Here is a 23,698-nt window from a genome sequence, read left to right as displayed (position 1 = left end):
AATATACGGCTTAGTTGTGGTATGGCTCTTCGGGTGTAGTCTTGAACTCTGAAGCCTCCTCTGGGTATGTAAACTTTCTTAGTCTAATAATAGTTCTTTGTTGCTTCTAGAACTAGGTAGGTTGCTCAAGATCTCAGCTTGTAAGATGAGTCGAGACTATACAACGGGATCCTGTTTACAATGCGAAGTAATATTAATTGTGATATATTGTTAAGCCACGTAAAGTTGATGTGTCTGCTGTTACTGTCGTAATATGTTGGGCAACATGCCGGATCATCAACAACACTTGGACCATTCACAGCCTAATTTATCTATACGTGAATCTATGTAAACAAAGGGACTTGTAGGCTCCTAGTTAGACATACTATGGTTGAATGGCTTCACTTAATCACGCATGATATGTAGGTAGGAAGTGAAGAAGCTACCTATGTTGACTAGTACTGGAAATACCCTATACCCACGGTGTCGACATTTGACAAGGTCAACACAACTAGTCAACTTATTAGCAGGAAGCTTGATTGTTTACCTTCTCTTTACCGGAATGCCTGGTTATTTGTTGCGCTGAACTAATGTTTCATATCGTGCTTAGTTGCAGCATTTTGTCTCATTATGCATGACTGCTTGGCGAATCGCGAACTAATAGTCCAAAAGCAAAAACACCCCACAATCTCTGAAAGCTGCCACGAACTGGTAAAGAAGCTGAAGTGGTCGCTTGTACAAGATAAGAGGATTTGCCTCCCAATCGTCACCGTTACACGTGTCAACCGTAGAAGCAGTCACACGGGCCCAAGTGAAGCATCTTTGCCGCACCAAAAGAACTGAAGTGTGACGCACAGCCACGAGCCAACGTGTAATCCGCTGCGCCACATGAGAGCATGACCTAGATAGATCTTCAGAAAGATCTTCATCTTGTCTTTTCCTCGGGGTAGAGCGCAGAAGCAAGGTAGATATGCAGCTGTGGTGTTGAAAACCGGGCCTGAAACAAACTTGAAGCACCAATCGTATTCAAGAGTTAAGCCTTTAACCCACAAGAGTCAATGAAGCAATTCTGTCATGATCCTGAAACAAAGACCCTGCTGGTGTCGGCTGCACCGAAGATCAGATTGAGTGCTGTCATCTGTACGCTGATGTCAAAGAGCTGGGAACCTTGGATTTTTAGCCTAGAAGGATGGTGGGAATACAGATACTCAAGAGGAAATTGCAGTGAATATCAATCAACAATAGTAACTGGGCCACACTTGCGACGTGGCTGGTGCGTTGTGTTGTGTGGTTGATCTACAGAGTAGCCAGAGGCTAACGTTGGGCCGGAGGCCGTAGCCACACGCTACGGATATAACTCGGATCTGATCTGGGTTAGTGGATTGGGACTGACAATGACAACCCAGAGGAAATTGCAAGCATATTGGGCTTGTCTCAATCAACCACACAGCTTCTTTGGTCGGGTGTGGCGGGTAAAATGATGATTCCCTTGGCTAATCGAGCTTCCAAGTTTGGCGACCTGATCTTGAGGGGAGACATGGGACATCCAAGGGCATGTCATAGGAATTAAATGGCGACATATTGGACAGGGACCGGGCCTGCTGGATATGTATCTTCACACTCTAGAGTATTATTCGTTCTCTGGAGAAATGAAAACATCAGACGCAAAGGACAGAAAGCAATAATCGAGGCAGCCCAGCTCGTTCGAACTCACGAAAGCGACCGCAAGAGTAAGATCGTCGAGCATTGAACGCAGAGCGCCTTTGATGTAAGTGCCAAGACTGCAATTTGCTTTAGACCGCAATTGGTAGAGTGAAACGAAACGGCTGCACTAGGTCCGGCCTTTCCACATCCTTTCAGTGCGTTGTCTAATAGGTAGCGTCCGGATTCAAGGACAGACACGATACGATATCGATTCAGTCAATTATCAGATGGTCAAGACCGATGATGAGGAAATGACAAGGTACAAGACGGAAGGAACCAAAGAATAAGAAATATAGACTCCACCGAGTAGAATCCAATTAATATGCGGTGGCTGAATTCAATCGCATTGGAACAGGTACTGAGCCGGCTTATTACTGACTGCTTCCCCACATGGTGACTTGCATATTGTTTTTTCTCACTGTCTTGGCTGGAAGAAGCCGTTAAAATGTGACGTTGTTTGATCAAAGTGGCAGGCCTGGCTATTATGCACCGATACGAGCGAGAAGCAATTGGACGAACAAAGCAATACCTACAGATTCTTTCGCCATCACCGAATGCCCGCCCCCTCCCTCTTGTTCATCCCCCCATCACTGAGGGGTTCGATAGTTTAACGATATGATGCCATATTCACCCTTGAACTGTTTTCTCCCTCGGACAGACCAGCGATCAAGTATCATAGCTTAGTGCATTTGCCGAAGAATACGGGTATCAACACCCTAAAAGCACAACAAAAAGTTGTCTCTATGCAACAGCAATCTCACTGAACCCCCCGGTCTCATCAAGCGTGGCCCATCGTAATTTGATGCCCCAAGCCAATCACCGCCCACAAATCTGTTGACATTCAAGTCTTGATCCGCTGGAGGTAGCCACTCAGACGAACTCTCAGAGGGCATGATATGCCCCCTGTTAGGTACCTGCGTTTTAGTTTACCGGGGGTGATGATGAGAAGGCAACTCAGTGGAACTGGAAGTTGATGCTCGTGGGGCTGGCTACATAGCACTTGCCCGAATCTGCCAAACAACACAACAGACGGGCAGGGCAGGCATGCATCGCATCGAGTCAAAGCAGCAAGGCAAGCCAAGGCAACCGACGGAACAAATTGGAGGTTGCCATCCAATTCGACCCTGCCAGCATTGCTCTGATTCTGGCTTAGACTGCACTAAACTGTGATGCGACCCTGGGATGGAGCTGCCCTGAATTGGCCCTTGGACCGTCCATCACTTAGTGACTAGCTCAGTTTAGCCCAGCCCGTCTGCTCCTCCGCTCCCGCTGAGACCAGACCACCCAAAAACCTGCTAAAGTCCCGCTGGGCTGTTTTAATCTTATATTGGCCCGTTTCGCCTCTCCTTCTTCGCGTGCGCGCATGGAAACCAGCTTTTTCTGTAATATCCTGTCCTGTCCTATCCAATCTTGCTGTTGCTGCCCGTCATCGCAAGCACCTGCTTAGATCTTGCATCGCCTCTTTTTCTCTCTCTATTACAATTCGACCTGTTTCTCTTCCAAAGCTTCCGGATTGTCTGTCGCAAATCTGCTACAGTGCATTCTTAACTGGGGGAGCTGTCTGGACACACCGCGAAATTACAGCTCGTCGTTCCACCAGCCACCGCAGCCCCGTCCTAGCAACGACACCGTCAATCCAAGCCAAGCAAGTTCAACCACCGCTCGATTTACCTCAACACGACAAGGGGTCGGGAAAATCCTCGTTTCTCTTTTTTCCCTGTTTCCACTTTACATCTTCACATACGAAAACTCGACGAATTATTTCACGATACCGCTTTCCTTTGTCCCATCGTCGCCGTCGCCTGTCGCTGCGTTACTCGGTCGATTTTAAACAACCGTCCTCTCCCCAATTGTGGTTGCTAGTGGACGTGTACCCCCTTTGATCGAGGAGTTACGCATCCGCAATCACAATGGGGTCTACCGAATTTGGAAACTTTCATGTACGCCCTCGACTTTCCATTGTTGAACAGCATTGAGATCAAATTCTAATCACAACGTGCTACAGGACTTTTGCAGAGATTCTACTCTCCCAGTTTGCAATGTACGTTATTAATTACCTGATCTACCTACCCATCAATCGTCATGGTGGAGTGGAGCTGGAAAAACAATGGGGACCTGTACTGATCGTCAATAGCTTCTGTCTCCCAAAAACGACCAGAATGGTGAATGGGGAGGATGTGAGCTCAAGGGTATCTCTCTGAGCGGGGGACGACACCTCGGAAACTTGGGTTCTATTCTCCTTGCCGGCATTGCCATTGCTACTGCCGGCTTTCTCCTGCTGCGATCAGAGAAGAAGCGAGCAGCTGTTGGCCGAAGGGAGATGCAATTATTCCTCACCGGCTACATCATCATCAGCATATGCGAGATCTTTTCCGTCGGAGAGTTTCCTCTGAACAGCACTGTTAGAGTTGTAAGTTTCCAGCTCAACTGACGTCTGTCGAACCATGTACTGACATTACCAGGCCTTCTCCGCTATCCACATCGGCATGATCATTGCCACCTGTTGGATTCTAATGCTCAATGCTGTAGTAGGCTACCAGATCATCGATGACGGTACTCCTCTCTCGATCGCTCTTATTGTCATCTCGGCTGGCGTTTTACTCGTCGGAACTGGCTATATCGCCCTCGACACTGGCCTCTCGTGGACTGGCTATTGGGACTCGAGCCACGACGGTCCTAAAAACCGAAACATCGCCCTTTATGTCCTTTATCAGCTTGTTCCTCTGATCTTCCTCGTCGCCTACTTTGTCCTCGAGGCCATCCTGGTTGTCCGAATTCTCGGCGAGACGCGCCCTATGATTTACCTTGCCGCTGCCGGGCTCCTTTTTGCCATCGGACAAGTCTTCAACTACGCTGTCAGCAAGTACATCTGCGACGGCACAAGCGGAAAGATCGACGGCGCTCTTTTCCAAACGCTCTTCACTCTGCTTTCAGTCATCATGGTCTGGGTCTTCTGGTCCAGCATCACGGAAGACGACTGGCCGATGCCTGTCACCAACACCTACCCTTAATGCAGCACTGATTTCAACATTGTTGCGGGTTTTGCTTTTGGGACGGCGTTTGGCGGCGTACTTTTCGGTTTCGATATCCCTCCTTACACTCGACGACCCAGCTCACGGTCGAACGACGTACACACGTTATGAACATGATTTTTTGCTTGAAGTTTCAAAATGAGGATGGCACTCTTTTTTGAGTCTGGGTGGTTCCAACGTACCCAATGCGATTCAATGGGGATGCGATAGAACGACGGATGATTGGGTACTTTGCATCAAGGGCAGCCGGCACGCGATTATTGTTGGGCTTGCGAGAGGAGGAATTACGTCCAGCTTTGCCAATGGGATTTATTGGTCAAGATTTTACTGGGTTATGTCTTTTTTTACATGCTACGGTGGGAAGATTTAGTACCCTTTGGCTTGTATATAGTAGTGATTAGTTTTCGATCGTAGTTATACCCTGATGAGCGACTAATGCATAAGGAAATCAAATTTAGATTCGGTTAATCAAGTAACAATTCTTACACATATTACTTATATCTCGAAATGTGATTAACGACCAAATACTGTTAGTTCTCGGTGAAGGAAATGTAATATGATATAGTTATCTCCATCTGTATTTCCGATACCTTACCTAGGACGAAGTACAGCTCACTCATCAATATATACTGGTATTAAGGTGAATGCTTCTGCCGACTTACAACTCGCAAGCTTGTTTTTGCACATACGCTATTGGCTGGGCGATCAACTCTAAAGATCCTAAGAGTGGATCTGCCACGGCAAGGCTGTGCAACCATCTCAGCCTTGTACACTTAATTTCGTCACCACCATCACACGACAGTCATTGTTCCTCTTTCTTCCATTTCCTCCGTCAATTTTTATATTCAAAAAATATACCTATACTACGCACGACCATGGCTGACTCCGACGGCGAGTATGTCGGCGACATGTCGGACGACGACCTCATGGACCATCGCGTCTCCAACGACAATCCCCAAGCACCGAAAGGCAAATCCTCAAAATCGAGAAAAGGCGACTCAGCTAGAGCTTGGGAAGTCTCGAAGCGGACTTGGGAGACGGGTCTACCAGAGGAGGATCAAGACGGCGTCCTGAGTATCAACGTACTCGAAGCCGAGAAGCGAAAGCGACTACTACGCGACACAACACCGCTACAGAGAGGAATCATTCGGCATATGGTGCTTGTGCTGGACATGTCGTTTGCTATGATAGAAAAGGACCTTCTACCGACGAGATACCGCCTTATGCTGAGCTATGCGGTTGCTTTTGTACGGGAGTTCTTTGAGCAGAACCCCATTTCGCAGCTAGGTATTATTGGCATGCGCGATGGTGTTGCTGTCAGAGTCAGCGACGTGGGAGGAAACCCAGCGGAACATTTAGATAAGCTAAAGGGATTGGAGAGTCAAGATCCTCAAGGAAACCCAAGTTTGCAGAACGCTCTCGAGATGTGTCGAGGAGCTCTATTGTGAGTTCGATGCTGTCATCGTCAGGAAAGGGCCATCAAGCTAACGTGCTACAGCCATGCGCCCTCCCACGGTACGCGAGAAGTTTTTATTATCTACGGCGCCCTATTATCGAGCGACCCTGGCGATATCCACGAGACCATCGGCAACCTCATCACAGACCGAATACGCGTTTCCATTGTCGGATTGTCCGCCCATCTGGCCATCTGCGCAGATCTCTGCTCACGGACAAATGCCGGCGATGGGTCACAATACAATATCGCAATGGACGAGGTTCACTTCCGCGAACTCTTCCTCGCAGCCACAACGCCCCCAGTGACGCGCACGGTTGAGCAGAGCACAGCCAGCCTGCTCATGATGGGGTTCCCATCCCGGACGCTTGTTCCAAACGGGACGACGAGTTACTGCGCCTGTCACAATCGGCCTTGCCGCGAAGGTTATCTCTGCACCCGTTGCGGCGCTCGCGTGTGCCGTATCCCCTCTGAGTGCCCATCGTGCGATCTTACGCTTATTCTGTCCACGCATCTGGCCCGATCATACCACCATTTGTTTCCGCTAAGGAACTGGATCGAAGTACCTTGGGCCAAAGCCACCACCTCAGCAGGCTGTTTTTCATGTCTTGCGCCCTTTCCTGAGCCACCGAAGAACAAAGGGCACGACAAGTCCAAGGAAGACAGTGGCGCGCCAAAGACAGCCAAAGGCGTCAGCGAGAGCGGCCGCTATGCATGTGAGGTTTGCGGACAACACTTTTGCATCGACTGTGATGTCTTTGCCCATGAGATCGTCCACAACTGTCCAGGTTGCCAAAGTTTAATATCAAAGACTGATGGTGCTGCCATATCGGGTGAACATAAAGGTACGGCTGCGCATACCAACGGCGATGTTGCCATGACATGAGGTTAGTAGGACGGTCGTTTATGGCAAGAGGAGGGATAATTTGGTGGTTGCATATGAATTTCAAAGCCAAATACTGACTTTTGTCCTTCACTCTGCAGCTTTGAGTCATAGTAGGTGAAGTTCAAAGAAGCAACCTTTTTCTCACACAATACAAAAGCACTATTTAGCAGCCCAAGAGGAGGGACAGTATTTATACCCGGGAATGAATAAAACAATTGGGGATTTTTCATGTGATAACAGCTTGTCGCGTATGAGCATCATTGTCACGGCCACACAAGCGGCGCATAAGGGGCATCAAAATTATTGTCAAGTTTTTTGTTTCATTCCAGTCTAAATATTCCTGCAGGTAAAAGGCCTTACAGGCATCGGTGTATCTGGGTCAAGCATCGCAATAAACGTCATGCTATCATAAACTCGTCTCGTGCTTCAACTGAATTTTTGTATCATCCTCTGAAAATGTTGCTAGGTTGGGTTTGCATATAGTTTGCAAGCAATACTGCTGTGTCCGCAGTCAATATGTGGAACGTAAAGAGCCAGTCATTTACAGGTTGCCACGCTCAGCTTGCTCACGTTCGATAGCCTCGAACAAGCTCTTAAAGTTACCAGCGCCGAAACCATCGAATTCCTCGCGCTGGATGATCTCAATGAAGACCGTGGGTCGGTCCATGAGAGGCTTGGTGAAAAGTTGTAGCAGATAGCCACCCTCATCGTAGTCGATCAGGATGTTGAGACGCTCAAGAGTCTCAAACTCTTCCTTGAGCTCCCAGTTGCGGCGCTCAGTCTTGAGACGATGGCGCATGTTGGTGTAATATGTTGAGGGGACGTCGATGAAGTCAACGCCACGGGCACGGAGAGCTGTGACAGAGGCGATGATATCATGGGTAAGAAGGGCGATGTGCTGAACACCGGGACCAGAGTTGAAGATGACATACTCCTCAATCTGAGACTTCTTCTTGCCCATAGCGGGCTCGTTAATGGGCATCTTGACAACGTTGTTGGGAGAAGCCATGACAACGGAGCTCAGAGCCGAGAACTCAGTGCAGATCTGCGAGTCATCCACAGACCAAAAGCGGTGGAATGAAAGGCACTGCTCGTAGAAGGCACAGGCCGAGTCCATCTCGTTCCAAGACTGGTTTCCGACACAGTGGTCGATGCGGACCAGGGGAACTTCGGGAAGAGTCACAGTGGCACTGTGCTTCTTCCAGGCACGGTAACCGGGGAGGAAAGGTCCGGTGTAGTTCTGTCGAGAAATGAGAGTATGGGTGGTGTCACCATATGTGCAGATGACAGCTGTCGAGACACCGCCGTGCTCCTTGTCCTTGCTGACCTGGGGGTCTTGGACAGCGACGGCACCCTCCTGGACAGCCTTGTGGTAGACTCCCTCGACGTTCTCGACCTCAAAGGCGACATCCTTTACGGCGTCACCATGTCGTTCGAGATGAGCGTACATCTCCTTAAGAAGCTTTCGGTCTGACTTGGAGATGGGCTCATCATCGGGGAAGTGAGCCTCAGATCGCAGAGGCGAGGTAAAGACAAAGCGAACTCCATTGTTCTCAATTACATATGAGGCAAAGTATCGGCTGCCAGTCTCGAGACCTTTGTAGGCAATGGGCTTGAAGCCAAAGAGGTTGGTATAATAGGAGGCAGCCTGCTTGGCATTGCCAACCCACCAGGTTATGTGGTCATATCCGGTGAAGTTGGGGGGCGGCTGAACCGCAAAGGTGTTGTCGGCTTTATCGAGGGAAGAGGCAATGGGAACAGTAGTAGGCTGGACAGCCTGCTGGGGAGGCGAGTTGGTGATAGCAGAAGGGGACATTGACACACAGACGGTTCGATAGGTGAGTCTTTGATATCAAAATAGGGTAAACGTTTATTTGAAGCTTGAAGCTGAAGTCAAAATATTTCTTTGTGGTTGCTTCGAGAAGCTATGAAGGCTGATTTGATAATGTGCTGGATTGACAATTACAAACAAGATGGGGGAGTCCAGACGTATATGTAAGAAATCCTGATTTTGATTCAAGCCCGGCTTAACCTGTGAAGCAACAGGTATTTGCTTTATTCTTTGTCATATTTGACGGAACGCCTCCGCCTGGAGAAGGCATAGTACGGCCCAAGACACCTTCCAGGATGAGCAGGAGATAGCTCCATTCCAAACAGATCCATCGGTAACATCCTCGTTGGGTCTTCCGTACGATAACACTGAGGACCAATGACAGTTGCGGTGTAATAAAGCAAGGCCTTCCAGCCATGGCAGACTCAAGGGTCACGCGCGGGGCTTCCGCGTAAGACAATGACCTTACTGATATCATCAAAGAGCCAAGATGCCCTAGTTGATCGATCTCATGGGCGGTAGTGCCGAAGGAGGTTGTTGGAGGTTGTAAGGCTATCACTGCGGAACCTTCCGCCGGTGTCCCGCTGCGGCGCCAACCGTACCAAGCCGAGTTGGGCCGATTGCTGCCACAGACATCAACGCGGGTTAACGACAATGGCCTGGCGGCATATCATATCAAAGACTGCGGAACTGTCAGCAACGAGTCGGCCGAAGCATCGATCCTTGCGATTACCAAACAATGTATCCATGGTCGGTGATGTGGAGGTTGGCGCGTGGTATTGAACGCTCCCGCTAAAGCCGAGACGCCAACTATGGCAGGTCGGCTTACAGCAAGCCGGATATCAGAAATGATATTTAGAACGCCGGTCAGCCATTTCAACCGCCATCCCCGTTGCTTTGTCACGTCTCAACAACAATTTTCCGAGCATTCTCAAATTGAGCCTTTTTGAACGTAACCCAAATTGATCATATCTTCATTGCCGGATATCGAATATTTCTGATCAAGGTTGCCTTGTGTTATCAGCCCAATTGTTACTCAACAAGAGCCAAGATGACTTCCGTGTGCTTGAGCAAACACGACATCAACATCCTTGAGAAAATCAAGGACCCTGAGTCCAACCCATATGCCGGCATCGTCCTTGACTCTTCACTGCCCCGCGATCCAAACATCACGGATGCCAGTGTGTACGAGCGGGTAGTGGAAAAAGAGCGTGAAATCATCCGTTCTATTCAAAGCCTTGAGGCCCAACTCAAGAGTCTCTCGGCCGAGGAAGCTAAAGATGTCGCCGTCAAAGGTTATCAGCAAAGCCTTTCAGCAGTAGAGGGTATGATTTCTGAGTACCCCAACTATGCCAGCGCCAGAAACAACCGCGTCCAGATCCTGAGGCGATTATATGGCGATGCCATGCTGCTGTCGGATAACAAGGACAACTCTATGCCTTTGATCGAAAATCCCGATCAAACTGAAAGAAAAAAGGCTGTCACTACAGCTTTGGGGGATATGAAGGTCTCAATCACCCTGCTTTCCCCACCGTCAACAACAACACCCATTTCCCCACAGGTTGCACGCACTCTATCAATGGCCCACACCCAACGAGCTGCATTATATCTCAAGACAGCCAGGCTATTGCCGACACGTTCCCTGGATATTGAGGAGGCTCTCGACGAATCCAGGTGGGAAAGACTGGACTTTGAGGAGGCTGCGTCTCGGGACCTCGCATTCGGAGGAAGATATGGCAACCCAATTGCAAAGGGCTTGGCTGTTAGTGTCAACCCAACAGCCAAGCTTTGTGGACAAATTGTGCGAGAAGCAATGAAGAAGGAATACGGTCCATCATTTGGTGGATAGACTGTGTATATATAATGAGACTTGATATCCCAAAAAGTTAAAAAGGAACATGACACCGGGTTGTACAGATGAAACGTGGTGAGAGATCCAACGACCCAGTAGTTGAAGTGAGACCAGTTGAATTAAGAAGACTTGGAAGAAAGTCCCACTCGTCTGTACCGAGAATTAGTTTTCAGGTCAACTGAGCAAGTGACTTGTGATAGTATTACCGTCGGGCATCTTCAAGGGTCTGTTGAGTTGTTCGACCTTTGTCCTTCTCCTCACGATTGATTCTGGTGGCAGCTGCTGAGAGGCCGATCAGAACACCGAAAATCGGGTCTGCAACGCGAGAGATGATGTATGCTGGTGCAGCAGGCATTGTGAATAAGTACACGGGATCAGGTTGGATGAGATGCTTCGATGGAGCTCACTTTGCCTGCCCACCTGTAATTAGAGTCGAAGCTGTCCGGCCACGTGACCATGCGGGTGATGGAGTGAGATACTTCGAAAACGCAAAAAAGGAAAGAATAACAATGCTCGGGATCGAACCGACGGCCTTTTCCAGAGGTGTTTCTTACTGGGCAATGTTACCAGCGAGGGTTACTACCTTTTTGGTCGTCAGAACGAACTTTTCCCCATCGGGAGTGCAGGTGGAATACGCCGCCCAGAAATTAACAGAGGGTGATTCTGTCTAGCTTATGGCAGTAAAGGTAGAGAAATACGTATGGCGAGCTTCTTGAATCAAACTAAATCTAGTTCTGTGCTAATAAACTCGGGCATGAAGTTATTTCACGATCAATGTAGTACGATCAGCACATCGTTGGGCAGCGCCTAATAATACAAGACATCTATACTATTAGAAGACATTCTTCTCTATACGAGATTCCCTCACTTGCGAGATCAATTGGACCTCTTGAGCATTTGTCCAACATACTTCTGTTGATTAGTACTAGGTTGACAGCGCTTTGCACGATAAGAACCAGCAAATTTGCCCCGGGGCTTATCGGGCACGTGATATGCAAGTGGTCCGTGCGGTCACGCACATTCGCTTGTGGACGAAATCAAAAAATCCGTCCACAATCTCCATACGACTGTCTTGTCAACTCCTCGCAACTTCACTAACCAGCAGACAACACACCGCCGGACAAGATGAAGTTCCTCAAGGTCGGCCGAGTCGCCATCATCACCCGCGGCAGATACGCCGGAAAGAAGGTACGACGCCCACGACACTTTCGTGCTGCCATTGCATCTCCCGAGTTCTGCGCCATCAAAAAAAGATAGGGTTGGGGGGAGGGAAGAAGGAAACAAAAAACACGCCCTTGGTGTTTTATGTACACGAACGACTATCTCGAGGCGCAGAACAAACGAGAACCGACATGCTGGGATACGATTTTTACATTCCGTTTTAGTACACAGGGAACAATGATCGCTGACTCGATTCTGCTTCACAGGTTGTCATCATCCAGCCCGTTGACAACGGCAACAAGCCTCACCCTTTCGGCCACGCCCTGGTTGCCGGCATTGAGCGATACCCCTCCAAGATCACCCGCCGCATGTCCAAGACCCGCCAGGAGAAGCGAAACAAGATCAAGCCCTTCATCAAGGTCATCAACTACAACCACTTGATGCCCACTCGCTACACTCTCGAGCTCGAGGGCCTCAAGGGTGCCGTCTCCAACGACACCTTCAAGGAGGTTTCCCAGCGCGAGGATGCCAAGAAGACTGTCAAGAAGGTGCTCGAGGAGCGATACACCAGCGGCAAGAACCGATGGTTCTTCACCCCTCTCAGTACGTTATACCGGCCTTGTGCCCATTGGCACTTGGGCAGAGCTGTGCACCGTCACCGGCCTGCCGAGTGCTGATGGATACAAATTTTGTATGTGCGGGGCATACGCTAACCATTGTCTACAGAGTTTTAAAAAAGGAATCGTTTCTCCATCACGGTTAGGGAGTTGGCGGGATGTAAAGAGCATCGATGGCATTAAGGAACCCCGGTTTTTATGGGCTCAATATGAAGTTTCTTAAAACAAGATCAGATCTCTACTTTGCCCCGTGATTGTAGCGTCAATATACAACGCGGATCGGACGGACGTGTTGTCCCGACCGAAGGATACCACCGGTGGAGTTCAATGAATTGGTGTCATATGAGGTGTTGAATAGACCTTGAGGACTCTTCTTGACGGTTGAATGTCTACGAGGTACATGAATCCATAAAATGAATCAAATTACCGTCAAAGTGACATACAATTGCAAAATCGCGTGCACGAGATTCAACACGAACGAGACGAACGAGACAGACTGAGAAAGAGAAAAAGTGAACTTTTGATATGGTAGGTTTTCTTTGTTACCCGTTTCGTTTCTACATGTCTATGGCCAAACGCCGTCTAGAGTTACACATCAATTAGACCATTCGTGATACGGTTCATGCATGCGACCGCTACCTCGCGCTCTGCGCCCAGCTCTATGGCTTTACACATCATAATACCACCCAGCCATCCTCAGTCAAACAGAATATAGCAAAAAGTCTCCAATCCGCAGAAAAAAGCGCGCCTGGTCAACCCGACCATGGACGCGTTCAAGCCAAGTTCAAAAACTCGGTTGGCGTCATACATAAGGAAATAATGGATATAGAAAAGAGTTCCTTAGATCGCCGTTCGCCCCTCAAAGTAAACGTCAGGGTCTTGCATCCCATTACTATCGTATATCAGGGAGCTCTAGACATGCTGAGCATCATTGATACCGAAACGGTTGGAAACCTCATTGGCTAATGTGGCGGGGTCCACCTCAGAAGAGTAGCTAGGAGCAAAGCCACCGAAAAGGGTGAAGATGAGGAAAACGGTAGCAACAAGAACAGTGACCTTACGGAGGACAGGCTTGCGAGCACCAAAGTCGGCCCATTGTCGGTTGGCGTCAGCAATGTGACCCTTGAGCTGCTCATATCCGAGCTTGTAGTAGACCATGCCACCGAGAGCAATGGAGTAACCGAAGAACTGGAGAGGAGAAACCTGGGTGCCCCAGATCATCATGGAAGCGCCGACCAGGAGAATATCCTTGAGTACACCACAGAGGGTAAGGACGACAGCGGAAGTCTTGCCAATCTGAAGCGGATGTTAGTTGAATTCCTGGCTAGTGTTTGCCAAGAAAAACTTACAAGGAAGACGACGGAGACGTTAAGCATGAAAGCGCAGAGCCCGTTCAGGAAGAAAGTGAACAGACCAACGTGGTAAACCTCGGCCATTGTGCAGTTGGGGACCTCCCAGATGAGGGCAACGACACCGTTCATGACAGCGCAAATGGGAGCAAAGTAGTACAGAGAGACCAGAGGGTCCATCTTGTAGTCAGCAGAGCTCAGGAGGCGCTGGACCATGGTGAGTCGGAGAGCCTCAAAGATGATACCACCCATCTGGAACAGCACACCAACGGTCACAAAGTGGATTTCGCCCATGGACGCAATGATGACACCGACAACGATGGCTGAGACATTGAGGAACTGCCTCAGGTTGGGAGCAGAAACACCCAGGATCCAGCCAGAGATGAGAACAGCAACTGGTGTGGTGGCCTTGAGCATCTGAATGAAAGCGACCGAGAGGTAGAGATACGTCAAGTTTCCGCAGATCAAACTCAAACTGAAGAAGATACCGATAGGGACAACGGCACGGATGTAAACGCGGGCGGTCATCTTGACAGTCTTGCGGCCGTCAAGGTAGGGAGTCCATCGGGCCATAACCTGGGTGATGATGGTCGAAAAGGTCAAGTGGTAAGTCGTTAGAATGACCGGGTAGCCTGAAAACAGACAAAGTTAGCAAGGGAGCCGCAAATTGAGTGACGAGATCGAGAGGAGCAAACGTACGGAAGTTGAGGGTATCGAGAAGCCATTTGTTGAACAGAATGACAGATGAAGAGAAACCGATCCAGGCACTGCGGGCGCCGTTAGCAAAAGTCGCATCGCAAAAGTCAATTCGAGGATAAAAGTTACTGACATAACGTAGAAAGTAGGGTGAATAGAAGCGCCAGAAGGCTTGGACTTCTCGAGACCGGGGTTAACCGTAGGAAGAACAGGACTGGTCGAACGAGGCGTCTCTCCAGAGACTCGAATCTTCTCGTCGGCCGACATTTTGATTAGTTATTTATTTGGTGGTAGTTTGGGGGAGAAAATTGGTGAAAGTTGGTTGAGGCTGTCGACGAGAAGTTGTAGATAAGAAACCCCCTTGAAGACAGATTTTAGGGGGGACGCGCAAACGAGCGGACGGACAGCCGAGTCCTGTAATGGGATAGAATCGGGGAAGGCGAGGGGTGCTTGATATGCAATTTGGCGGGGCCCAGGCAAGACAGAGTCTCAAAGAAGAGAAAAAGGCGAGAGAAAAAGGTAAGCTACTGTAGCAAGGGATAAAGTAGTACTTGGGTGGTAGTAAGTCGTTAAAAGGCTAGAGAAGGACTGAAGAGAAACAAGATAACGAGAAGTCGTCCCTGATTCTAGAAAAAGAAAGAGAGAGAGAGAGAGGAGGAGGAGGAGAACAGAGATTGGGGGAGAAGTCGAGTTGAAGAGTAATTTAGTTGGTTGGTTGGCACATACGTAAAAAAGTAAAAGGGGAATAGCTAAAGCGACGTTGACTAGATCTCGAAAGGCCAATGCAATGAATGGATGGATCTTGGATCCAGGGGGTGTGGGTTTGCTGTTATTTTGGTGGACGGAAGCCAGCCCAGGCTGAGGCGCGGCAATTAAAAAAACATTGTAAGGGTTTTTTTCCCCTTCTGAAATTGGCATTTTAACGCATATTAGTGGAGTAGGGGACGAGTTAGCACTAAGAATTGATCAGCCAGTTTCTTCCAACACGAGCGAAAGTGGATGTACCTGTGTACCAAAGACCAAGGAAAGCTACAGGTACAGGTACAGGTACAGGTACAGGTACAGGTACAGACACTCCCAGACCGTGTATCACACAAAGCTTGCCTTGACGCGTGTACAGGGGGCAATCATTAGACAGAGGGATGCACCTGCAAGGTACTGGCTGTGTATCATAGACCGTACCCGGCTGTACTGTAACTGGAACAGAAACTGGCTGATACCTCCAGACCGACCTGTTCCTATTCAGGGGGGGACATTTCTCCTTGACTTTTAGGAGTGCGGCGGCGGCTGGGGGGCTAAGCCTGGCGAATCATTTCGCCCACGTTGAGTAGGAAGATCGCACTTGGTTCAATGTCAGATAAGAGTGTTTGGTTCTTGCACTGTACGCTGACTGATGGCGCCTTTTGGCTTGAAGTTAAAGGGAGGCATGAATGTCCGTGGCTGAACAGCAACATGTGAAGATATCATAGACTTTATTGTCATCAATACGTGAGTACCTCGGTAACTAATTGGACGTTTTTTTAACTTGAGAAAACGTTCACTGGGCACTGTCCAACGTTGTTGCAATATCGATTTCCAATTCAGCACATATAAATAACTTCTTTAAGCCCCCGCCTCAGCACTGGTAAACCTTTAACTACCGAAGCCATCTCGAAATAGATGGTATGCTAATAATAAAGTTATAACAAACAGCAGTTATATCTACTCGAGCCAAGTAAACATAACAAGCGACTTTAATAAGCAAGGTTTTCTTTATCAAAGTCATTCTTCGTTGCTTTAATACGTAGGTAGTTAGCTTCTATCACGCATTTTCACGATACTCGACTCTAGCTTCAATGACACAATGCATATTTGACTCTGCTACTTAGATGCCTAATACGCCCCGATACCTTTATTTACGGTTGCATATCAGCGGTAGACAGACAACTAGTTGCATTCTTGGTTCATTCCCTGGCACAGAAGGGTCAAGTCTGGCAAAGCTAGGTACTAGATCGCGATACAAGTAAACCACTGCATCCATAAAATTTGTGCAGACAGACCAGTGAATCAATACAAACTACAGGGAAAGAGTGATTAAATTAAGAAGTTGTCAAAGAAAGCTTGTCTTATCCAAGGCGACCCTATTATCATGACATGGGACGGTCTCCGGCAAGTCAATCTGTAGATCCTGCTTGGCATGGGAACGTGATTAGAATGCCAACACCATATTGCCCACATATCTGTAGATCCAAGCGAGAGGTTCGAAGAAGAAAGCCCATGTTTCTTCATCATCGGCTTGTTTTGTCGCCCGGCCCAGCTTTCCCGAGACTTGGCTTTCAGTTAAGCATTCGCGTCCCGGTTCAAAGACCCATCTATCTCACGCTGGCCGACAATAGCAGCACAATGCGAGAATCGACTGAACCGAACTGCGCACCGTGAGATCGTCAGAGTGCCAGGCGTCGTCTCATAATCCATTCAATCAAGACAAGTACCAGTACTTGTATTAAAATGGGCCTTTAGGGAGTCGGACTCTCTCCTTACGTTGCGATCGGAGAGGACTTTTTTTGGTGGATGCCAAACTCTATATTCTTGGTTGCCGGGTATAATTGCATATATTAAATTCCTCCTGAAACAAACGCATCAGACCCCTTTTGCATGGTTATCCCTTGATGGCAAACTGCTAACTGGCAGCGCTGTCGGCAGTGACATCCATGCTATGACGGGCCAGGGCTCAGGCTGAACCAAGGCTGGCGTTACCACGCGAGGTGCAAGCCTTGCCTTGCAAGCCACCTCTCAGATATCGACGAGAACTAGCGCCAGGACGATCCCGTTGTTGATCTGCCTCCCTCGTTTCAGAGTACGTACGTGCAATTGCAACTGATGGAGTATTCGCAGACACCTGTTTGCAATGTTCAGTGGGGACGGAGCCTTGCAAAACCACCAGTTAATCCTGAGATATATCTGGGCCTAGTGACGTTAGCTGGTCGAGGGTTACGAAGCCTTATGCGTGGCCTCATTTCGTTGCTTCAATATCTTGATGGTGGTGGTTTCCAAGGTGGATGCCATGAGCCGATGTTGTGGGAATAATAGCCGCGATCATCGCTTGTCTACGGAGAAAAGATCCAAAGGAAGAAGGGAGAAGCGAAGCTTGTTACATCAGCTAGTGTTAACTCTTGCAGCGACTACTAACTAGTCGAAATGATAACTCTTGTTAGTCTTTGACCGCTTCGCTTTGGTGTTTTATACCTAGCGCGTTGACAGTTTACGCTCCAGTGAAAGAATTACTTCGCTACCTGCCAACCGGTTACTATTGGATCACCCGTAATCTCCATATCTTATCAAGATAAAGAAAGCTACACCTGGGCACTGTACGGATGCAGCATCCCTCGACTGCTGCACTAAATCTTCTCCACCCATCCATCCATCATGTTAATTACCCCTGACATTGCATTTTCCATCTAGAAACTACCTAGTTGACCTTGGTTGTGACAATTCCGAGAGATTGTCAGATTGGTCCCCGAGCTGACAGTTGCTTGATCAGAAACTAGCGGGAGCCAAAAATGGCATTTGCCTGATCAAACGGTTCAGCGGACTCGGAGTGCACGAGAGACGGGAGTCCTGGAACACGAGACTGTTTGCTGTTGTATCTATGTAACAAGCATCAGCCCCCCGATCTCAAACGAGAATGATACATGCACTACACGACGCCCACTCTGGAATCTGAGAGCTTGAGACTGATTCCGGGGCCCATAACTCGGATACAAGCATCGAGTTGTGGCGTCTTGGATTAATTTGGTGACAGGCGGGATAGAGATTGATGTCAAGTCTTGGGCCTTGCTTGGATTGGCCAGAAGAGAAGGCTGACTGGGAGTCGTGATCTATCGTCCAGTCAGAGACACGTTCACTCTAGCTGTTATCTTATCTGTTGTCAAAGGTTGAATTGCAGCTCATCTTAGGAAATTACAAACAACGCTCTGTGTGGGACCTCATGCATCAATGAGTTATTCGAGTCTACGGCGTAGGACCAACCACGTATGTATCAATCTAAACACTGAACAGCCAACAGCTATGGAGTAAGCGGTGACGACGATTATACCAATGTCTTGGTTATTCGGATGGCCAAGTTTCAAGTATATTGGAAACTTATCAGATTGACAAAAGATCAGCCTCATAACATCAGCAAGGCTTCTAGACTTGACGTGTTCTTGGCAGAAGACAAGACGACGGGAGCCACTCAACAGCTGAGGCACTAATTATAAAAGAAGCTAGGTGATATTCTACATCCATGGCACAGTGCCCGTTACATATACAGGCGAGTAGCAAGCAAGTTGAGTGAAATTTTATGCAATATTCAGACTATTATTGAATGTAGCAAGTTATGGATGGTATCATGCTGAACATTAATGGAGTATCCGTAAGTTGCCTAGGTCATTTAAGTATTTTCTCACTCTAAAACTTAGACTTGGACGTATGGCTGACTCTGACCTCCGGGCTAGTGTTGAAAACTTGCCCGCCGTAGGGTAAGGCAATGTTGAAATTGACTCGAGCAACATCCATTTATTTGGTGAGGCTTACACACAGAACGATGACAGCTGCATTCAGTTGCAGATACATACATGAGTTAGTAGTAGACACATCTTTGGTTGAGCTGACAACGATCCCCTTTTCCCATCTCGATACCTCTATTATATCATCACTCTAACTCTGGTTGTCCTACAACACCACAAAATCCATTACATCAAGATTGTCCAATCCCATATAAGAATAGGCCCAGGCTACGGGCAATCTACAGCCCACGTTTGCTTGCCCGCCGCAGTCCAGGGGTCGAGTGGGTGGACCCAGCCCCAGTCGGTCCCCCCTCCTTCAGTCTAGGGGCTCCAAAATAATTTTAGCCCCGCCATCCGTTAAGTTACCTTACCGTCTCTCCTTTTCTGCCACCCGCTCTCCTGAAGCCACCTCACTTCTGCAATCCATCGCAGTCAATATCTACAGCTACCACGGGACTTTGATCTTCTCATTGTCTTTTCGTTGTTCTGTACAGCTTCTTCTCTTTCCAGTCGCTCCATTGTTGTCAGCGTCTGCGCATTTCTCTTCCTCTTGTGCTCTTCCCCATACCCACTACAGCTTCATTTAATACCCCCACCATGGCCAATACGTGAGTTGCCCTCCTCGGCCTGTCGTTGCGATTGATCGATGGCAACGCTCGCCACGATAGGCTTTCTGTTGTTCAACAAAGTTTACTGACTTTTATGCTTTTTCAGTAACGTCGATGTCCTCGTTATTGGCATGGGACCTACTGGTCTCGGTGCTGCCAAGCGTCTCAACCACATTGTATGCCCTCACCGCCACCTCCAACAAGAGGCAAGAATCTCAACTGACGATGTATACAGAACGGCCCTTCATGGCTGATTGTCGACTCTTCTGACAAGGCTGGTGGTCTTGCCAGCACTGACACCACTCCCGAGGGTTTCGTAAGTTGTTGCCGGTAAATCTTGTTTGAAAACTTTGTGCTAACCTGCAATTTTTCCAGCTCTACGACGTTGGTGGCCACGTTATCTTCTCCCACTACAAGTACTTTGACGACTGCATCGACGAGGCTCTCCCCAAGGATGATGACTGGTACACTCACCAGCGAATCTCCTACGTTCGCTACAAGGGCCTCTGGGTTCCTTACCCCTTCCAGAACAACATCTCCATGCTCCCCAAGGAGGACCAGGTCGACTGTATCGAGGGCATCATTGACTCTGCTCTCGAGTGCCGTGTTGCCAACACCAAGCCCAAGGACTTTGACGAGTGGATCGTGCGCATGATGGGTGAGGGCATTGCCAACATCTTCATGCGACCTTACAACTACAAGGTCTGGGCTGTTCCCACCAAGAAGGTACGCTATCATGCCCCATGGAGAAGACGGTGAAGGCGGTGTACTAACAAGCTGCAGATGCAATGCCAGTGGCTCGGTGAGCGTGTCGCCGCTCCTGACGCTAAGCTTGTTACCAAGAACGTTATCCTCAACAAGGTTGCCGGTAACTGGGGCCCCAACGCTACCTTCCGATTCCCCGCCCGTGATGGTACCGGTGGTATCTGGATCGCTGTCGCCGAGACCATTCCCAAGGACAAGAAGCGATTCGGCAAGCAGGGTGAGGTTACCAAGATCGACGGCGAGAAGAAGATTGCCTACTTCGCCGACGGTAGCACCATCAGCTACAACAAGCTTGTCAACACCATGGCTGTTGACCAGCTCGCCGAGAAGCTCGGTAACCAGGAGCTCATGACCCTCACCAAGCAGCTCTACTACTCTACCACTCACGTCATTGGTGTTGGTATCCGAGGTGAGCGCCCTGAGCGCATCGGTGACAAGTGCTGGTTGTACTTCCCCGAGGACAACTGCCCCTTCTACCGTGCCACCATCTTCTCCAACTACTCCCCCTACAACCAGCCTCAGAAGGACGCCAAGCTTCCTACTCTCTACCTTGCCAACGGCGAGAAGGCTGCTTCTTCCGAGGCCAAGGAGGGTCCTTACTGGTCGATCATGCTCGAGGTTTCTCAGTCCACCATGAAGCCTGTCGATGTTGAGAACCTCGTCAAGGACAGCATCCAGGGTCTTATCAACACCGAGATGATCAAGCCCGAGGACGAGATCGTCTCCACCTACCACCGTGCTTTCGACCACGGTTACCCCACCCCCACTCTCGAGCGTGAGGGTGTCCTCAAGCAGGTCCTCCCCAAGCTCGAGTCTATGGACATCCTCTCCCGTGGCCGCTTCGGCAGCTGGCGATACGAGGTTGGTAACCAGGACCACTCCTTCATGCTCGGTGTTGAGGCTGTCGATGCCATCCACAGCGGTGCTGTCGAGCTGACCCTCAACTACCCCGACTTCGTCAACTCCCGCCAGAACACTGAGCGTCGTCTCACCCAGAACTTCGTTTTCAGCACTCCTCAGACCAACGGGATTCCCAGCCACTCCAAGGCTCAGTAAATAACAACTGCATTGGAGTCGGAGTTGAGGGTATGACGTGAGCAATCTAGCATTGAGTTGGGCACGTTGTTTGATATTTCAAGAGATATGTGTACAAGAAAACATTGTGAGAAGCGAGTTAGCGCCTCGAGAAATGACGAGTCCAGATTTTAGGATTGATGACGGGAAATAAGACGACGCTGCTGGTGAAGGTTCCCAGCTAGCTGGACGGATGGGATGGATATAGGTTTCCGCTGGAGAAGCGGAGCATGACAAGGATATAGATCTGGAATTTTTGCTCTAGGGTTAGACAAATGAACGGATTGTCCTATACAGATACATAATAGTATACAACATACAATAGAACATACAATCTGTTTGTGTTTTCAATTTTATCTGCCTGTGCGTGTGATGTGTATATAGTATGTATTTGTTTTGTTGATAGATGGTCAGTAGCAGGCAAGTATTTAAACGTGATGTTTCAAATGATTGGCGGCCACGAGTTGAACATGTCAGTGACATCTCATCGGGCACCTCCCTGCCACTTACATCATGGCTACGTAGTGTAATCAGGGGGTTAGAGTGTGTAAGACTCGCTATAAATGAAATCGAAATTGTTTTCCCAGTTATCACGTAATGCTCGACAGTGAGTATAGGGAAAAGTGTAGATTACAATAATTTTAGACCTCCATCATAGGAATGAATGCCGAGAGAATGCGCTACTGCAAGAGATCATCAAAACAGCAACGCCAGACGACCTAACAGAAAAGTCAATAAAGCCAGCGCTTGATAGTGCAGAGACCCATAAACGACGCCACAAGGGTCCATCTCGCAGCATGAGCCGAAATTTGTCAATCCCACCTCTTTCTCTCTACGAGGGTCTACAATAGGCCACGGCAGCTGCACGGGTACAGCAGTACAGCACATTGATGGATGCGCTAGGTACAAAAGCAATTACCCTTGGCAGCACGTATGGAACCTACAAGCCTAAGAGAAATTTTCTTCTTGGCCAGAAGGAAAAAGGGATGGACAGGAAGGAGAGTTATTACTAGAGACGAGATATCTGACCAGGGCATCCTTAACCTGAAAGGGTATCGTCGATGCCCAAGGGGGTTATGTAATAGAAGAGTTGGAAACTGTAGAGTTTCGGCTACGGGACTTAAGTACATATGCATGTTATGTTGACCAATATACTTAATAGCGAGGATGTTCACGATGGTGGTGGTGGTGGAGTACTGAGGTAGTAGTAGGTGTTTTGACTGCATGACTCTCTGTCTTTTTGTTTTGAAACAGGGCCAAGATGATCCAATAGAAGCTGAAGATGCAGGGTGAGAAGCGATACGACTTTAAACACTAGAGAACGACGTGTTCTGCTCATGGTTACTCTGCATCTCCAACTCCGTCTGACTCTGCCTGCGCCCAACTGTCAAACCGGGACACCACCCTTGCTATTCCGTCATCCACTACCCTTTCAAGACGGGACCAGTCTGCGAACAAGACTTGGACCCTGTATCTTTGACACACACAAAAAAAAAACACACACAACACGGACGGCAACCAATTCCGACGAGTCGCATCGATAAGAAACTGGTTAACTTGAACTGTTTGGATATATCCGGACTTGACAAGCTGGGTAGGTAGGTACCTCGGTAGGTTAGAGGGTTAAATTTGCACCAAATTTAAGCATACCACAAAGTGAAGAGTGCCCAATTATTAGAGACAGGCACTCAAAATAACATAAACATCCAATTGCTATCTAGCTACTTCTAAGTATCTCTCACTTTCAAGTACTAGGGAGGGGCAGGAATCCACAAAGTCCACTCACAGGCAGTCCGGCATACCAAATCTAAGCCAACTTTGACCTAAACCGACTCCAAAGTTCAATGTCCCCCAACCCCAACCCACTCTGCCTCTGCCTACTACCTCTGCCTCTGCTTGTGCTCGGCGGTCACGGTGCACTACGGTTCGGTCCAGTAACCACCACCACCACACTAACTAACACAAAGTTGTTCTATCATTCGATTCGCTCTCATCTCCATCTTCCTTTTACTGAAGCCTTACCTTGTCTCGCCCTCCTGAATCCCCATTCCCCCAGACGCCGACCGGATCTGCCGTCAACGTAATCCGTATTATTGTCCATTGTGAGCCTCTACCGTCATAGACAGGGTCATATCAGCACTGTTCCGTCCCAGAAGAGTTCCACC

General features: G+C 48.7%; 9 protein-coding genes across 9 annotated transcripts, besides 1 other annotated feature; 6 read left to right on the top strand and 3 right to left on the bottom strand.

The window, feature by feature from the left end:
- Positions 1 to 3,593: 3,593 nt before the first annotated feature.
- On the top strand, positions 3,594 to 4,694 carry FPSE_02969 (uncharacterized protein; the record flags this gene model as incomplete). The annotated part of the gene is made up of 4 exons (XM_009256088.1): positions 3,594 to 3,623; positions 3,689 to 3,724; positions 3,818 to 4,093; positions 4,146 to 4,694. The coding sequence occupies 4 exons, from the start codon at positions 3,594 to 3,596 to the stop codon at positions 4,692 to 4,694; spliced, it is 891 nt and encodes a 296-aa protein (XP_009254363.1).
- An 896-nt stretch (positions 4,695 to 5,590) lies between these two features.
- On the top strand, positions 5,591 to 7,054 carry FPSE_02970 (uncharacterized protein; the record flags this gene model as incomplete). Its single annotated transcript, XM_009256089.1, has 2 exons — positions 5,591 to 6,159; positions 6,214 to 7,054. 2 exons carry the CDS (start codon positions 5,591 to 5,593, stop codon positions 7,052 to 7,054), a joined length of 1,410 nt encoding a protein of 469 aa, XP_009254364.1.
- Positions 7,055 to 7,595: 541 nt separating this feature from the next.
- Positions 7,596 to 8,870, bottom strand: FPSE_02971 (uncharacterized protein; the record flags this gene model as incomplete). Its single annotated transcript, XM_009256090.1, has 1 exon — positions 7,596 to 8,870. The coding sequence occupies one exon, from the start codon at positions 8,868 to 8,870 to the stop codon at positions 7,596 to 7,598; it is 1,275 nt and encodes a 424-aa protein (XP_009254365.1).
- Positions 8,871 to 9,936: 1,066 nt separating this feature from the next.
- On the top strand, positions 9,937 to 10,734 carry FPSE_02972 (uncharacterized protein; the record flags this gene model as incomplete). The annotated part of the gene is made up of 1 exon (XM_009256091.1): positions 9,937 to 10,734. One exon carries the CDS (start codon positions 9,937 to 9,939, stop codon positions 10,732 to 10,734), a length of 798 nt encoding a protein of 265 aa, XP_009254366.1.
- A 122-nt stretch (positions 10,735 to 10,856) lies between these two features.
- FPSE_02973 (uncharacterized protein) lies at positions 10,857 to 11,092 on the bottom strand (the record flags this gene model as incomplete). Its single annotated transcript, XM_009256092.1, has 2 exons — positions 10,857 to 10,887; positions 10,944 to 11,092. 2 exons carry the CDS (start codon positions 11,090 to 11,092, stop codon positions 10,857 to 10,859), a joined length of 180 nt encoding a protein of 59 aa, XP_009254367.1.
- Positions 11,093 to 11,862: 770 nt separating this feature from the next.
- FPSE_02974 (uncharacterized protein) lies at positions 11,863 to 12,575 on the top strand (the record flags this gene model as incomplete). The annotated part of the gene is made up of 2 exons (XM_009256093.1): positions 11,863 to 11,925; positions 12,165 to 12,575. The coding sequence occupies 2 exons, from the start codon at positions 11,863 to 11,865 to the stop codon at positions 12,573 to 12,575; spliced, it is 474 nt and encodes a 157-aa protein (XP_009254368.1).
- Positions 12,576 to 13,427: 852 nt separating this feature from the next.
- FPSE_02975 (uncharacterized protein) lies at positions 13,428 to 14,827 on the bottom strand (the record flags this gene model as incomplete). Its single annotated transcript, XM_009256094.1, has 4 exons — positions 13,428 to 13,811; positions 13,865 to 14,496; positions 14,564 to 14,631; positions 14,694 to 14,827. 4 exons carry the CDS (start codon positions 14,825 to 14,827, stop codon positions 13,428 to 13,430), a joined length of 1,218 nt encoding a protein of 405 aa, XP_009254369.1.
- Positions 14,828 to 15,188: 361 nt separating this feature from the next.
- Positions 15,189 to 15,244: a repeat region.
- A 4,439-nt stretch (positions 15,245 to 19,683) lies between these two features.
- Positions 19,684 to 21,515, top strand: FPSE_02976 (uncharacterized protein; the record flags this gene model as incomplete). The annotated part of the gene is made up of 5 exons (XM_009256095.1): positions 19,684 to 19,694; positions 19,801 to 19,870; positions 19,930 to 20,010; positions 20,070 to 20,420; positions 20,478 to 21,515. The coding sequence occupies 5 exons, from the start codon at positions 19,684 to 19,686 to the stop codon at positions 21,513 to 21,515; spliced, it is 1,551 nt and encodes a 516-aa protein (XP_009254370.1).
- Positions 21,516 to 22,130: 615 nt separating this feature from the next.
- Positions 22,131 to 22,256, top strand: FPSE_02977 (uncharacterized protein; the record flags this gene model as incomplete). Its single annotated transcript, XM_061988436.1, has 2 exons — positions 22,131 to 22,140; positions 22,192 to 22,256. The coding sequence occupies 2 exons, from the start codon at positions 22,131 to 22,133 to the stop codon at positions 22,254 to 22,256; spliced, it is 75 nt and encodes a 24-aa protein (XP_061844450.1).
- Between the last annotated feature and the right edge of the window lie 1,442 nt (positions 22,257 to 23,698).

The sequence above is a fragment of the Fusarium pseudograminearum genome, chromosome 3 (genome assembly GCF_000303195.2).
Source record: "Fusarium pseudograminearum CS3096 chromosome 3, whole genome shotgun sequence".
In the NCBI taxonomy this organism is placed as follows: Eukaryota; Fungi; Ascomycota; class Sordariomycetes; order Hypocreales; family Nectriaceae; genus Fusarium; species Fusarium pseudograminearum.
Note: the sequence above shows the minus strand (reverse complement) of the source record. Positions and strands in the feature narration are given on the sequence as shown.